At 42.1% G+C, this 15,260-nt stretch overlaps 1 protein-coding gene across 1 annotated transcript in view; it reads right to left on the bottom strand.

Moving 5' to 3' along the window:
* Positions 1-15,260, bottom strand: part of TENM4 (teneurin transmembrane protein 4) — a gene marked incomplete at both ends in the record, with an annotated part of 337,845 nt that overhangs the window by 48,963 nt on the left and 273,622 nt on the right. Inside the window, 4 exons of the mRNA XM_084201037.1 lie at positions 3,351-3,583; positions 9,894-9,914; positions 12,301-12,550; positions 13,551-13,694. Coding sequence (XP_084057163.1) covers positions 3,351-3,583; positions 9,894-9,914; positions 12,301-12,550; positions 13,551-13,694 — 648 coding nt within the window. The remainder of the gene's footprint in view (positions 1-3,350; positions 3,584-9,893; positions 9,915-12,300; positions 12,551-13,550; positions 13,695-15,260) is intronic.

The following is a 15,260-nucleotide window of genomic DNA, read 5'->3' as shown; positions in this document are numbered from 1 at the left end:
TGATTTTTGAAAAAGTGCAAAGATGTCCTTAAAATACAGAAATCCTACTTGGCATGAAACAATTATGTTCAGAGCAAAAAAAAAAAAAAAAAAGCTTTAGGCTTAAAAAGTAGACCCCTGTGAAGAGCAATGATTCTTGAAAAACTGACTTTCCAAGTCCTTCCCTGGCCAGCTGATATCTCTATAGCTACAGAATAGTCTTCTAATTTCCTTTGACCATTCACGTATGAGTATTTATTTGCCTGCCAAGACACAGAAGCAGAGGGTCACTTGAGATTTACCGGTTACTTATACAATAAATCATTTTTATTTTGAACTATTATGAAATACATGAGGGAAGAGCATTTGCTGGATTTTTCTGCTAGGATGAACCACTGTGGAAGTATAAACAACGGTGACATTATATTGTCAGCATGAGTTTTCACTGTTCATCACATATTGAGGGGACTGGGGAGTGAGTCACACCTGCCATAGCCATTGCCTCAGCAGAATTTGCAAAGTCAGGTTAGAATCAGATCAGGGAACAGTGCTTAGGAACTTTCTATTGGCAGTGCAGGCTTTCTGCATTATTATTTTCTTCTTCTCATTTTGCTTCATGTCATTTCCTCTTTCACCCTCAATTTACTTCTGTTTTGTGAAATTTTGGAGCTATGAGGAATGAATGCATGAATTTTGCTGTTATATGATTGAGGTGGAAGAATGGCCTCCTGAGAGCTTCAGTTGCCAACAAGATGGATTTCAGTGCTGAAAACTTTGAACTCCAGAGCTGTTTGCTATAGCAAAGCAGAAACATAAGTCATCTAAACCTTGTAACATTCACCCATGGATGGAAATGAATAATATTCCTCTTATCTTGTAGAAGGGAGAACAGAGGACCAACAAAAGTGGTGGGGTATTTTTTTTGCACTGATTGAACTTCAAAGAGGTGCCGAAAATTGGATTACCGATTTCTGGATTCCCTGATCTCATGATTCATCTGCTGGACTGCCTGAATCTCTCTGCCCAAGTCACTTAATTTTCCTTTCAGTCGGCCTTCTCATTTCAGTGAGACAAATTCTACACTACAAACTGACCAACAGTAGCTGTTCCTTTACTTTATCTGTGCTTCTGGCAATACTTTAGCTCAATATAATGGGTAACTCACGGGATTCTCGAGTGCTTGGAAACCATGCTGGACTCTTTGAATATTACAGGGGTAGAAGTCTCAGTTTTGATGCTTTTTAGCAAAAAAACAAAGTACATTTTTCTGCATCCTTGACAGGAAACAACTAGCTGACATAACCAAAAAACTCAAACAAAAACAAAAAACCCAAACAAACATAAAAGCCAACCAAACCAAAGCTGAAAAATTAGAGCCAGACCTGGCACAAAAGCTCGTTAAATCAGGTTGGGTTTCCTGGATTCAGTAACCACAATGTCGTCTCTATATAATGAAAAATAACTTCCTGAGAATCATAGAATCAATGAAGGGTTTGGGTTGGAGGGGACCTTTAAAATAATTCAGTTCCAAACCCTTGCCATGGGCTAGGACTCCTTCCACTAGTCCAGGTAGATCAAAGCAGGAGCACTTGTGAAAGGATCTCTGGGTTTTGCTGAGGGGTTGCTTTACAAAGAGGTTGGGACAGATCTGGCCATTGTTGTGGTGAGGAAGGAGGGAGCTACCACTCGCAAGTGCAATGAAAAAAAACTGAAGCACATTGATGTCAAAGCCAAGAACCTATAAATAACTCCTTGCACTCTGAACAGCTGCACAGAAGGCAACACATAACAGGCAAAAATGCCCCATCTCAAAAACCATTCCTGCATGGGTGTCCTTCCCAGCCCTCTTCACAAACATGGTTGAAAATCTGTGCACAAACAGTGCCTTCCACCTCATCTCTGTCCCCTCCACCTCATCTCTATTTGGACTAGGCTGACGTTAGGATGCTTGTATCCCCATTTGTGTGGGCTGTTTATGCTGGATATTATGTTCTGTGCCTTCAAGACTGGCTCTGAAGAGTGAATGTTTTGTTTTGGTTTCTTATCAGCCGCTCCCCCACGGCTGGCGGGACATACAGACGGACAGTACATAGTGCTGCTTTTGCTTTTTGCCTGCCTTTTTGCTTTGCTCTTGCTTCTGCTTCGCTTCTGCTTGCTCTTGCTTTTTGCTTCTTCTCATTAGTTAGTTTAGCTAAACAGTCCAAATTTCTTCTTGGACTGTTTCTCCTTTCCTGTTTTGTACCTACTCAAGCCTGCTCTGGACTGGGACCTGGGAACACCAAGAGTTTGCACCCTGTGGCTGCAGCAGCTGCCCCAGCGCCGGAGGGAGTGATACCAGAGCGACCACCCCCAAGAGAGATGGTCTGAATTTGTCATCTTTTTCAGAGTGGTGAAAGAATGGTGTCATCTGGTATTGTTCATTTTGTGTGCTGGGGGGTGCTGTGCCTGTTCAATAAACAGGTTCTTTCCACTTCTCTCCAAGGAATTCTTCCCAAACCTGTTGGGGGGAGGGGCCATGTGAGTCTGCTTTCTGGAGGGGCACCCCTTTGGGGATTCTCTCCCAAATTTGCCCTAAACCAGGACACTATTCCCCTGTGTGTTGTTTTTTTTTTTTTTCTGAGGTGCTGTGAACCTCAGAAAAAGCTGGAAGGAGCGACATCCTCCATCTGCCAAGCTTGTTACCTTGACATTGCCAGACTGAAGTCTTGGCTACACACAGGACTGCATATGTTTGGCTACACCTGGTTTGAAGAATTTAGTTCACAGCCATGAAGGCTGCATGATGCTTTATTCTGATTCGACTATGCTTTTATCACATTTCAGGATGTTGGAACCAGGTAAAATTAAGCTGAATTAGACCACTCCCAAATCAAAATTAGTATCCACCCCCTACAGGATTTAAACTAGATGCTGTGATACATCATGTCAATGTCGAAACCACCATTTGCGTATCTTTGAGCTGTAGGCTGCTTTTGTTGCCCTTTTATATATTTATATTATAGGGCTTTTTTTAATACCAAGAAAGTCTCAGTGAATTGAATGTTAGTGATTCCTGCCTGAGTTGGGAGGGACCAAGCACTGTTGGTAAGGAGGAGTAGTGGCTCCACAGGTATAAAAGTGATGGGTGGATTTATTCCATTGCCCTCTGGACATGTGCCCATCACCGAACCCCTCTGGCTTGGCATTCCTCCCAGCCATGTGAATTTGAAGAAACCTGACATGACTAGCTGTGGTGAGACATACTCATTTCCAGGAGCAAGCCCTTAGGATGTGTTTCTGAATTGGAGAGGAGAGCAATCTCCAGTGTGACTAAACAAGCTACTTTCAAAAAGCCCCCTTTAAAATAGCCAGTGGAGAAGAAGCAGTCTCACCCCTGGGATTTGTAAGGGTGGCATCGGTGCCTTTGCCTCCATCTCCACAGCGGGTATCATCGAATGGGAGGCACTGATCCCCAGTTCCAGCCAAGACCTCTGAGTTCTTCACAATGTCTTTCACTGACGTGGTTGACTTGATTTTATAGATACGTCGGCTGTTGGTGTCCGAGAGGTAGATGGAGCCGGTGATCGGATCTGTGGTCAAGTAATACTTATGAGCTGGGCTGTGGCTGAAAAACAAGGGTATGACATTGTTAATTTTCTGGACAATGTGTTTCCTTAAGTCAACAGGCAATGCAAACACTTTAGAGGATAAAAACGCACAGGGCAGAGAGACTGGGAAAGTGAAGGAGTGCTGTTTTGGACAAGGTTAGTACACGGTGTGTTACAGCACAGGATCCCAAGCTGTATTTGTTAGCAATCACTGTGCCTGGGGTGCTCTCTGGCATGGAGGGAAGCAGCTGAAGGAAAGGGCTCTCTGGCCTGGGTCTGAGCCAAAACCATGCCAGGAACTACTACAGGTTGAGTTCCAGTGCCTGTGTTTGCTTAATTTACTTACTATAGACATAGTACTGAAACTGGTGTTCGTGCAGTGCCAGGAAGTGAAGGGATAACAGAGGACAGTAGGGAAATAAAACAAATAATAATGAAAAAAAATCTCCCAGCAAAGGAGATTAGCCCTCCCAACAAAGATTAATACAAACTCCAAAAGGAGACTCCCTGTATAAAGCACTTGAAGATACAACCTTCAGGATCACTGCATCAAGGTTCATCTAGTGCTCTTGCTGACTCCAGCAGACTCTAAAGTTCTGTTCTGCCCTCAGGGAGATTCAGGGAATCCTGCCACTGAATTCAGTTGGACCTCAGTGATGAGAGAAACAAAATAATTCCCCGAGTGGCACATTTTGCCCTAAGTAAAGCATGAACTGGTATTAGGCTGAGGAACCTGAACATCAGTCCCCTGTTTAACAGCCTCTGCTCACTGTTTCCTTGGACACAAGGAAGGGTGGCTGGGAAAACAGGATGAGCAGACAGAATGGTAATATTTTTAGCTCCATGACTGCAACACTAAATGACTGAAGGAATTAATAAACTAGAATCCACTTTATGGAAAGCATCCAATAGGACTGGCCAGAAAAAACCAACCAGATGGGTTTAGACAAAATTTAAACTATTGTCTTGCAAGGACTTTACCTGTATTTTAACATAGATACTTAAGTTATTAATATCTTTTATTGAAATTGTTGACTACTAGTGAGTATTGAGCTGTATCTCTTCTAAGCCTGAAACCAACAGGTTAGACTTTTAACATCTATCCTGAACAGATTAATTTTCCTTCTAAGAAAGCCTAAGTAGTAATTAGAACAAGTACGAAAAATATCTACTTCTCTCTGGAACACCTTCAAGGTGTCCAAACTCATCAAGTCCAAAGAATTCATAATAAAAATCTAGGCCACAGTTCACATTTTTGCACTTAACAGAATTGTTCCAGGAGAAGCTGGCTAGAAACTTGAGTGTCAATCACAGTTGACTCTATTCTGCATATAGAAAATTCCTTTCAATCTTTATGTTAGGAAAACTACCCTTCTCTTCAGACACGTAAAAATTACTGAGTTATTCTCATATTTAAAAAGCAGTAAATTGGTTCTTCATTCAAATTATTTAATACTATGGGGGTGGGGGGAAAGCACCTTTCTGATTTATTCTGGAATATCCCTTGTGATGTATCCTATTAAAGTCTGAACAGATTTCATCTCCAAAAATGACACTGATTCTTGCTAAATAAAATGCTCTGACCTTCAAGACAGCTCCAGCCTGACAGTTCAGTCTCCATCTGTATTCCTTCCCAATGACAGCAGGCTGGGAGGGTATTATTTCATTTACCTGCATGTCACTCACACTAAGCAAGTGGCTTCAACCCTGGTGGAAGAAGTTCCCTGTGGGAATCCATCATCCATTTTGATCAGGGCTGTGCATTTTCTGCTGACTGTCCTAACAAAGCCCCGCTGAATGTCAGTAAGCTCTTGAGCTGTTCATAATCTCTATTTTGCATGAGAGGTGGACAAGAGGAGGACAGTTTTAATGGCACTTTGCAATCCTTTACCATCTTTGACTGGCAAGCACAGATAACTTTCCCAGAGTTTTAGAGCAGGCTATGTGCAGATGGGCAAAGGCAAATGACTTACCCAGAGACAGAGAAAAATGGGGACAGAGAGAAATTCCTGCTCCCCTCTCCCAGCAATATTGTTGTGATTTATTTTTGGATTGCACAACCTCACTCTGGTGGATTTTATTATTGATTACAATCTTCTGTAAAAAAGACAGCTCTTAAAACAATTTTCTATTCCCAGCTCTTGTATAGAATAGACTCTGAAACAACCTGTTAAAATGGTCAAACTGGAATTTACCCCCCTGGCCTCTGCCAACTGTTTTCAGCACTGCAGAGAGTTAGTATTGTACTCTGCCCTGGCATGAACTGCACAGCATTATACACTGGAGGTTTTTTTGGTCACTTTGAGATCCTTCAGGGTGAAAGATGCTTAAATAAACACACATTGGTCATGTAAAATCTCCCAAACTGCTTCCCTTTATCTGTGATAGTGCATGAGCAGTGGAGTCAGGAACACAGGGGATTCACTTTTTATTTAAATCCACAATCAACAGGCAAATCCAAGTGGCAAACTGGACTGTGCTGTACAGCAACTGAAATAAATATGCCTTGGGTGAAGCAGTGAAGACTTTTTTCCCCCCTTTCATCCTCTCTTATCTCTCAGCTAGGTAACAGTCCAAAACAAAAGACAGGACTTTTTACTATTCAAAAGACTGGATCAGCTATACTATTTGTAGTCTTAGAATATTTATCCCCCATATTGGCACTGCCACTAGAAAATGACTGTGGAGGAAGAGCTGATTTCCTATGCAGAGTGTTTCTTGAGCTATTACAGTTTTTTAGCAGAAAACCTGAGCAATGCATTGATATTTTAAACCCCCTGAAGCAATAACAGTAAAATTGCAGTGATGGGATGGGCTGGTCCCTAGCCAAGAACTGACACTTTGATGGGTATTAGTGGGTATGATGGTGTAGTCACTGGAAATGAGAACAGTTTCATGGTTCTGCAAGCCAAAGTGAAATGGAGGTGATACTGCTTCCCTGTACACTTCTGACACAGTGATGTGCTGGGAAAGCCACAGAAATCTTCCAAGTCCATAGTGATCCCACTTCTTTGGGTCGGTGTATAGTCTCTTCCATACACCTGTCTTCTCCCTTTTATCATTCTCGTTCTTTGGACAGGATAGTGCCAGTATCATTTAAGGAGCTCTGCAGGTATGTTAAGAGATTCAGACTCTATTTTAAAGTGTTTGTGCTTTATGTGATTCCTTACACACAGGCACAGGAAAGGAATGGGATACAAAGTTGGGTGAGCTGGGAGAGGCATGAGGTTTGAACTGTGGATTGCTTCAGCTGTACTATGATATGTGCACAGGCTTTGAATAAAGGCTGGTATTCTCCCTTTGGGCCCAAAGCCCATGTTCTGCAGGAGTCCTAGGAAGGAACCTCCTGCTCCAGAGAGGGAAGCCAGTCTCTAATGAAGAGAGATAAGAAAAGGGAGATTGTACCCTTTTTCAGCAAGTTCCCCTCAAAACATCAACACAGCAGACTACACCTTTTTATTGGTTTCTGTAAAATGCCAAGGGATTAATTTCACCAAGCTTTAGATGGTTACAAAGTGGATGGTTACATCAGAGCTGGCTGCCTTAATTCCCTTTATAAGCAGTGGAGAGAAATATCACCTTTTGGGGTAGGACTTGTCTGACTATGGTCTTGACTATTGTCTTGTCACTATTTTCAACATTTTTCTCACAAGATTAACTGTATCTTAGTTTCTCAAATGTAAGGGCATCTATCACCTCCTCAAAGGACAACCTCTGTAACTGGTAACTGTACAGATCTGGCACCCACTGTGGTCAACAGACATGAGCAGTCACACCACCAAAATTAGTTACCCACAACTGACTTGGATAAACCCCTGGGGCTTCTTTGGATCTGATGTCTCTGTTTAAGGACACAAAACCACCTCTTTTTTTGTGCCAGCTACCCACTTTACCTCAGCTCTGCTAGCCATGTACATTTGCTGGTGGCTAAAGAACCACCAAAATCCTGCAGTCAGGAGGTTTTTGTTAAGTGGGGCTGTGCTTCCATGGCTCCATGCTAAGCACTCTGCAGCTCAGACTCAGAGGATTTAAATATTGTTGCTTGTGTGAGGTACTGGTCTTTTTTCCCTGGGTGACACTCGATAGATTAATACCTAATGAGGCCACACAGTGCAGTGAGCTGGATTTGCACTTGGTCTTTTGGTGTTTGCAGTTTGTGTGTGATGCCCAAAACTCTTCTAGTGTGACATGCTGGACAATAAAACTTTATAACAATGCCATAAGCCAAGTCAGATATGACAAGGAACTTTTTATCTGATCCTAGAACTGTTTACTGAGATACCTCTTCTTGTCACTAATTGTAGACTTCTCTCTACAGTATGAATGGAAACAAGAAAGGAAGAATAAATTTAAGTGTCTGCTTTTTGTATATTTGCAAGACAGAAATGCCTCAGTGCCCTCCATGTTCCTGCAGAGAAGGCATCATGATTTGGTGATGCTTTTTGGCTTAGCTAATGTCCCTCATTTAGGTTGTTGCAGAGTTAGACCTTGGCTACACACAGAGAGCTGTAAAGCCAAACCTCTTAGTGGGTAGCTCCAGAACCTTTGGAGATCAAACTCACCACAGCCTACATACTGGGGAGGAATTCCTTTCCCCTGAACTGAGGCAGCCTTAGCATATGGATTTCAGCTTTTCCAAACCACTACGATTCAGCCCTGTGGATCTCCCCCTTTGCACCATTGCTGGTCACTGGTGTCAAGCTTAGGACCTTCTGGAGTTTAAAGCACTGGAGCTTTAGCTGAGACTACACACACTCATTTCCTTGAGGGTCAGGAGCAAAGAGACTTCCTAGCCAGAAGTATTAAAGCAAATGTCACAGAACAGGCACTAAGAGATGGGTGACTCCTTCAACATAGTCACAGATGGAAGGATTTGATCTGGAGCTCCTCACCTGCTTCCTCCCTCCCTCATCCCCTTTGGGCTACACTGAAGCAGGCATGTCTTGGATTTCTTTCACTGAATTTCTTAGTTTTTAGAAACTGTCTAAAGGCTGAAGCATTGCCAATCTGCAGTGCTTGTGGCCAGTCCATCGATCTTCCTTCAGTTACTGCTTTCATACACAAAACCTCTTCTCATAACGGGTATCCAGCTGCTGCCCTTCACTGTCAAAGCAGATACACTTTAGTGGCTGTGTATTTCTTGGGCATTAGGGATACAACCTGCCTGTTCCAAATAGAAATGGATTTTTCTATAGTCTTCAAATGATGTGAAAGAGTACCTGGGGGGCTGAAACTCAGCCTGATGAGGACAATCAGTGAAAAGGTCTTGGGTACCAACCTCCCAGCCCTGCTAATAGATGCATTGGGCCAGTCCATTTTACTGTGAAGCTCAGCCCTTCATTATTGTTCTGGCAATAGGATAAAAAATCAGTTTCTACTCCATTTCCAGGCATGCAGATGAAAGAACATTTCTAGTTTAGCACAGCCTCTATGTAGTCAAAGAAATAACAAATGAAAAGCATGTAGCAAGAAAAATCCCCAATCCCAAATGCAAAAGAAAACTAAACACACACACACAAAAATCCCAACTCCACACAGTCTAAGCTTCTGATTTAGAAAAGCAACCAGGGAGAAGGATGGGAAACTTGTCAGAGTCAGAGAAGTCCTTGCAAACACAGTCAGTGACAGGAAGTTGACATCTTCTGGAATGCAACTGATTGGATCAAACCTACTGAAACTCCAGTGAACCCAAGTGACAAATATTTTTAGTGACAAATCTCCAATTTAAGAGTCTCTCTTTTATCTTGTTTTCTTGTCATTACTCTTTTATTGCATTTCCTGGCTAAGGCTCTGAGTTGTGCTACCTCCTATTTGAGTCTGACAGACTTTCACGTGTCAAAGCTCTCTGTGAAAGCTCAGACTGAAAAATGTTACAAAAATTAACTTCCCTGGGTGGGTGATGCTGGGGCACATAGGGATCTTCATTAAGCCTGTTAAACCACCCCCCCAAACCCAAATGAAGGCTTTTCACTGTATGAGAATTATTTTTCCATCCTACTTGTTCGAGTAATCTGTATCCTGATGCTGTTCCCATTCTACTTTCTTCGTTAATTCCCATCTATTTTTCTTCCCCCCTCCTCCTCCTGTTACCCTGCTTCTCCTGCCTGTATTTCCCCTGTCTCCAGCTACAACAGCTCATGCAGAAGCTTGCATGGCTCACATTGTGATTAATGGCTCCCAGTTCTGATGACTGATTGCCTATGCCAGTTTTAATCACGCTAGCTTCATTTGCTATTGAATCATCTGGAAATGGCACTTGTGGCTCACTGTGTAACAACATGCAACAAGACAGGGAGCAGCATAAGAATTCTCCACTGGTTGGCTTACCTATGTCTGAAATCTTTATTTCTGACAGAAGACAGGAAAGCAGGGAATAGAAGAAAGAATGAGGTGTTAGCAGCTCAGTTCGATGCATTATTAGCAGATTGAAAACTTGACAGTAACTGTATCACACAATGCAATAATAAATACTTAGCTGGAATGACACTGATGTATTTTATATTGGATATTACTTGGCAGTGAGCTCACTTATGTACTGCTGCATATCACAAAAGAAGTGTGATCTCACCTGCTTAGAGTTATTCACTCACACAAAAGATAGGATCATCAGACTTTTATTTATCATTCAGTGCAGCACTGAGCTAAATAGATGTAGATGCAGATATCTTTGCAGTTTTTTTCACTCTCAGTCAAAGCAACACCTTGTGATTTACAAAGGTAACTTAAGAGTTGCACAGTTACGGGTGACAGTTCACTGCTGTAACCTTGTGAACTCCAGCCCAGAGGACTGAAATTATGCTGAGCTGGACATTTTTCATAGGTCTAAGTTACACACCCAGCTGCAGCTCTCTGTGACCCACAATGCAATTGCTTCCCAGAACACTACACTCCAAACCCACCCCGGCAAACAAACCTTGGAGCCAAACAGTGAGGGTGTTAATCTCAAAGGAGATGCTGATTTGAGAAGACACAAGCAAACTCCATTTAGTCCAAAAGCAATGGCTTTCTTTTCAGCCAGCCAACATCTGAACCCACTTACTTTATAGCACACCAGAGTGAAGAAATGTTTATTAGATCCAGTAACCTGAGTGTTTGCACAGATGAAGCAGCAATCGTTGCAGCAGATTTAACTCTGGAGTAAATTTAACTCTGTGGCTCTACACAACAGCCAGCAAGGCTACTCTGTCAAGGCTTCCAATTTTCTCTTCCCCAATGAGGAAATACTTTGCAAAACCTCTGTTTGGTTTGGTATTTCTACTGACAATGAAACAGGGATTGGGTTTTCAAAATTGTACTTCTGGGAAAGAGATATTAATCCTACTCTGTTGAAATGGGATTTGGACTCACCTAGGCTCTTCTGGAAATTTCACCTTTGGTCATTAAAATAATTTTCTGGCACTAGAAGGATAGATATTACACTCTAACGAGGACCAGGTCTGAAGGTTTATCCCAGCTTCCCACCTTACAAACATGAGATATTAGGTTCTCATGTATCATGGAACAGAATAGCAAAAATGAGGTTCTTGCTTTCTTACTTGAAAATTGCCCCAGCCCTCTGAGGTGCCCATACCAAGGCAGCTATTCTGTAAGTGCCAGCCTTCTGGTCCTGGCTGTCAGGATTTTTTTTTTCCATACACCAGGATCTTGCACAAATTTGGCTGCAGTCCTTGCAGAAATGCAGTATTATGTTTGTCCTCAGCATCAGGGGATATTAAATCTGAGGAGGGAGAGTCTTACTTTCGGGAAAATTCTCACTTTCAGGCCAGATTTTGAGAGGTGAATGGGAATACTGAACCTTCCTAGCAGGCTATCCTCATACTGACTTCTCAGGACCTGAGTTCAGGTCAAGCACAGAAGACTCCTTCAGGAACACTCCCTTAACTCTATCTGGCTTTCCTGCAGTGAGGCTTCCTTGGCCACGCAAAGCCCAGAACCAGGCCCCACTGCTTTAAAGTGGATGCTCGTATTTGTTGTGGAAATTTTAGACAGGAAAAATATCCTCAGTGAGGTCAATTTGAAATTTGGTTCAGTCACAATTTATTCAATTTTCTCAGAACTTGTGACAAATCATACTTTTCCCTCTGCTTCATTGTTTTTAATGGATGTTCCTTCCCCTTCCTCATTATTTCTTCTGGTATATTTTTTTCCTTTGCTTTCTGGCATTAAAAGGAAACTCTCCACTTACTTCCAGATGCTCCCCATCTGCATGTTCAGCCTGACACTGCTGCTCAATTGGGAACTGAAGGGGGCTGCTACAGCTGTGCCCTCAAAAAACAACTAGAAACCCTCAGCCTGTGACTGCCTAGAGTGATCATCCTGTCTAAATTATGAGCAATTATCAGTCCTGATTCACCTTTGCATATCATCATCAGTGCTGTGTCCTTCCAAGTTTAGGTTATCTCAGAGGCTGCTTGTTAATTTTCAGCATTCTCGCTGGTTTCTGACTACAGGAAAAGGCAGACATCAGCACAGCCTGATTTAGCAGCACAGAAATGTGTCAATATTTTTGGCATGTGATTCAGTTCTGGAAGAACTTGCTAGGCCTGTGTTTCTCTGGTGTAAATCAAAGTCAGCAGAGTTGCAGAAGAGGCAGATCCAGACAGCTTTTTCTCTGTTTTGCTGTGTTGTTTACTTTTTTTTTGTTTTTAAGAGTTCTGCTCATTTTTGTTTGGGTACATAGGATTTCTGCAAACTTAAGAGCATTACTCTAACAGCCACATTCAGCACAGAGTACCTCAGCTCCAGTATGTTGGTGACATTGCCAGAGGGAAAGATCCTTCGGATGTAGTTGAAGTCTCCAACATAAAGACTTCCATCAGACCCACATGTTAGGGCAACAGGAGCCAGGAGTTTGTTTCCATCTGCCAGACCATTGCAGCTTGGACAAGAAATGCTCCGTCTGCGGCCGTTGCCCATAATGCTTCCAATTACAGGTGGCTGCTGGGAAATGAACTGGTTTTCCCCATTTCCTTTATGCAAGATGCCTAGAGAGAGAGAAAACAGTATTGTGGAAATTAAAGAAACAGGGAGACTGAGACCAAAGGGAGCACAAACTGGCAATGCTGCATGCCAACTGGGGAATCTGTTAAGTAGCAAGAAGGTTGATCATCTTTCATAGTTTATTTTGTGACAGCTCTTTTCTGAATTAAGTATTTCTTTTAGACCTATTATATTTCCTGCAGAAAGAAAATATGTAGGGAGAACAAGACTGTCTTTACCTTTAAATGAAATGCACTTTTCAGCATCTTATGAATTTTTACCTGCCCTGTCTGTTCCTCCTTGCCCTGTAATTTGCAGTCTACCAGGTAAAAAAAAAAAGAAATGGCATAGCTCATGGAAAAGTAAGGACCAGGAAGACCATGGGACATTCTCTAGAGAAATGTTTCATCTGCAAAGTTTTAGAGGAGTCTGCCTATTTTCCCTCTAAGTGTAGCATTCTCAGCAGTGATGTGGGTTGAATTAGATGTTTGCTCCCATACCATTATTATCCAAAGGGACACAGGGCTTCCACCCTTTAACATGTTCTGATGAGCTTTTAAGCTTTCGTTCTGCAGTCCTCAGCAGTCTTCAAGGACTCTGGAACCTTCCATTCTCCTTTAGGACCCACGAACCATCTTGTTTTGCAAGTACACTTGGCACATTGGAGGATGCCTCTGGGTGGATTTATGCTTAGTGACAGCTCCAATCTATATAGGCTCTCCTTTGTTATTTTAGGAATATTTTCCTTGTTAATACCCTTTTTTTATGACACTACAAAGTTGGCCTGACATTCAACTACTTCATGATGGCCAGCTCCTTCTACATTTTGCAAACCAAATTGCTTCTAAATGTAGGTTACTAGAAATAATTTGTTAGTAAAATACAAAAGAGAGAACGTGTGTTGGTCAGGTTTCTTTCCTTTCTTTTTCTTGAATTCTTAGTGATAAGAAGCAATTGGGTCTTGCAATGCTGCATTACTCTTGTTATGAGTCACAGACAACCTACCACTTTGTATGTTGAGGGCATGGTGTTTGTCCAGGGACCATCCTCCAAGTTTGGAAGCATCAATTTCATAACCCTGAAGCACAGCTGTCCTCTTCTCCCACAGGATTAAGTCTGGACAGGATTCATACTCATAACCTACTGAAACTGTGAACAAGAGAGAAACAAAAGACTCCTTAGATTAGTCACCCAGAAATGCAGTGCCAGCAAACACAGAGTCGCAGTTGAGCAGGGGTATGAGAATTTCTACAGAAAATTGCTAATTCAATTGAAAATGTCATCAGCATAATGCTCAGTCCAAATATTTTTTCTCTTAAAAGTCTAAACTGCATCTAAAAAGGTCAATGCCATTGTTAATGCTGGGCAAATGTGCTAAAAATTCAAAATATACTGTTTTAAGGATGTATTTTAAAACAATGGATATTAGGACTGGGGCTTGATCTCTGGGAGTCCTTTCCAATTCAGGATATTCTATGATCTGAGAGTGTACACCATTACTGGACTCTCAAATGGGAGAATTTTACTCCTATCTAATTCCTCTAATCAAAGAATGCATGCCAGGAACTTAATGTTGATTATGATCTTTCTTGGAAGGTAAAGACTTGCACAATTCATGCATGGGGCAGTGAGTCCCTCAGAGGCAGCAGTCTCAGCCAGGTTGACTTGTGGTTATTGTTAATGTCAAAAGTTTGCTTGCTATGATGTCTAATCAGAGCCTTTCAGGAGAAACTCCACTGAATATGCTGGAATTGCTTAAAATTATGTTAGCAGAAGGAAAAAAATGGTTTTGACAGAATAATGTTTCTTTTATGATTTTCTCAGAAGAAGAAGGACCATTTTCATTGGATTGCTTTTCTTCTTCTAATCTTTACAGCTGAAGCAGAGCAGAACTGCAAATTCCACACAAATGAAAAGCAATTACATAGAATTTTTTTTTTTTACTAATAGATAGAAAAAAAACCCCTGTGTGATCATACAAGTTTACCAGCCTCTTTGAAAAGTACTGAGCACTGAGAGAACTCAGGATTCACCATCAAACATAACTTTTAGCAGATTGTACCAGAAAACGATGTAAGTTAGGATATGAAAGGTCAATGTTTTCCGCTGTTGTGGAGGTGGAAATCATTGAAGGCATGAATGCTGATGTCCTCAGACCTGCTTGTGTACTCTGGAGCTGCAGAGCTGTTTCTGGGAGCACTCCAGCACCCACTGGTGATCTAGCACCTTAAAGAGCATGCACACAGAGTCCTTCAGAATATGCTACATTTCTCACTGTGGACTCCCAGCTGGGTAAGGCTCAGCAGGGTGTATAATCCAGCCTGCTCAAGGCAGCTGAGCCTGAGTGAGAGGAGGAAGGCACCTGTTCTTACTCCTGGAAAACCAGGCATCCTACAACTCCTCTAAAAAGACTTATCTTCAGCTGAGCTATGAGACATAATGAACTGTCCTTCTGTCAATGGGAGCTGTATTTGCTAATTTGGGATCTCTCTCATTTTGCTGATACCATTTCCTGGCAGCCTGAAGGGACTAGTCTAGACTCAGTTGAAGACCTGGAACTAAATGTCCACTGGGTGTTGACAGATGGGAAGCAATCACTGCAGAACTGCATTACTTCTGCTCACTAAACACCCAGTATGGGATGGCATTCTTGAATGGGTAACAAAGAGGAAACTAAGATTAGACCAACCCTGAAGGTCAGACACAAGGAGCAGG

Source organism: Fringilla coelebs (assembly GCF_963513975.1).
Source record: "Fringilla coelebs genome assembly, chromosome: 2".
Classification (NCBI taxonomy): domain Eukaryota; kingdom Metazoa; phylum Chordata; class Aves; order Passeriformes; family Fringillidae; genus Fringilla; species Fringilla coelebs.
This window is presented reverse-complemented; position numbering and strand designations above follow the sequence as displayed.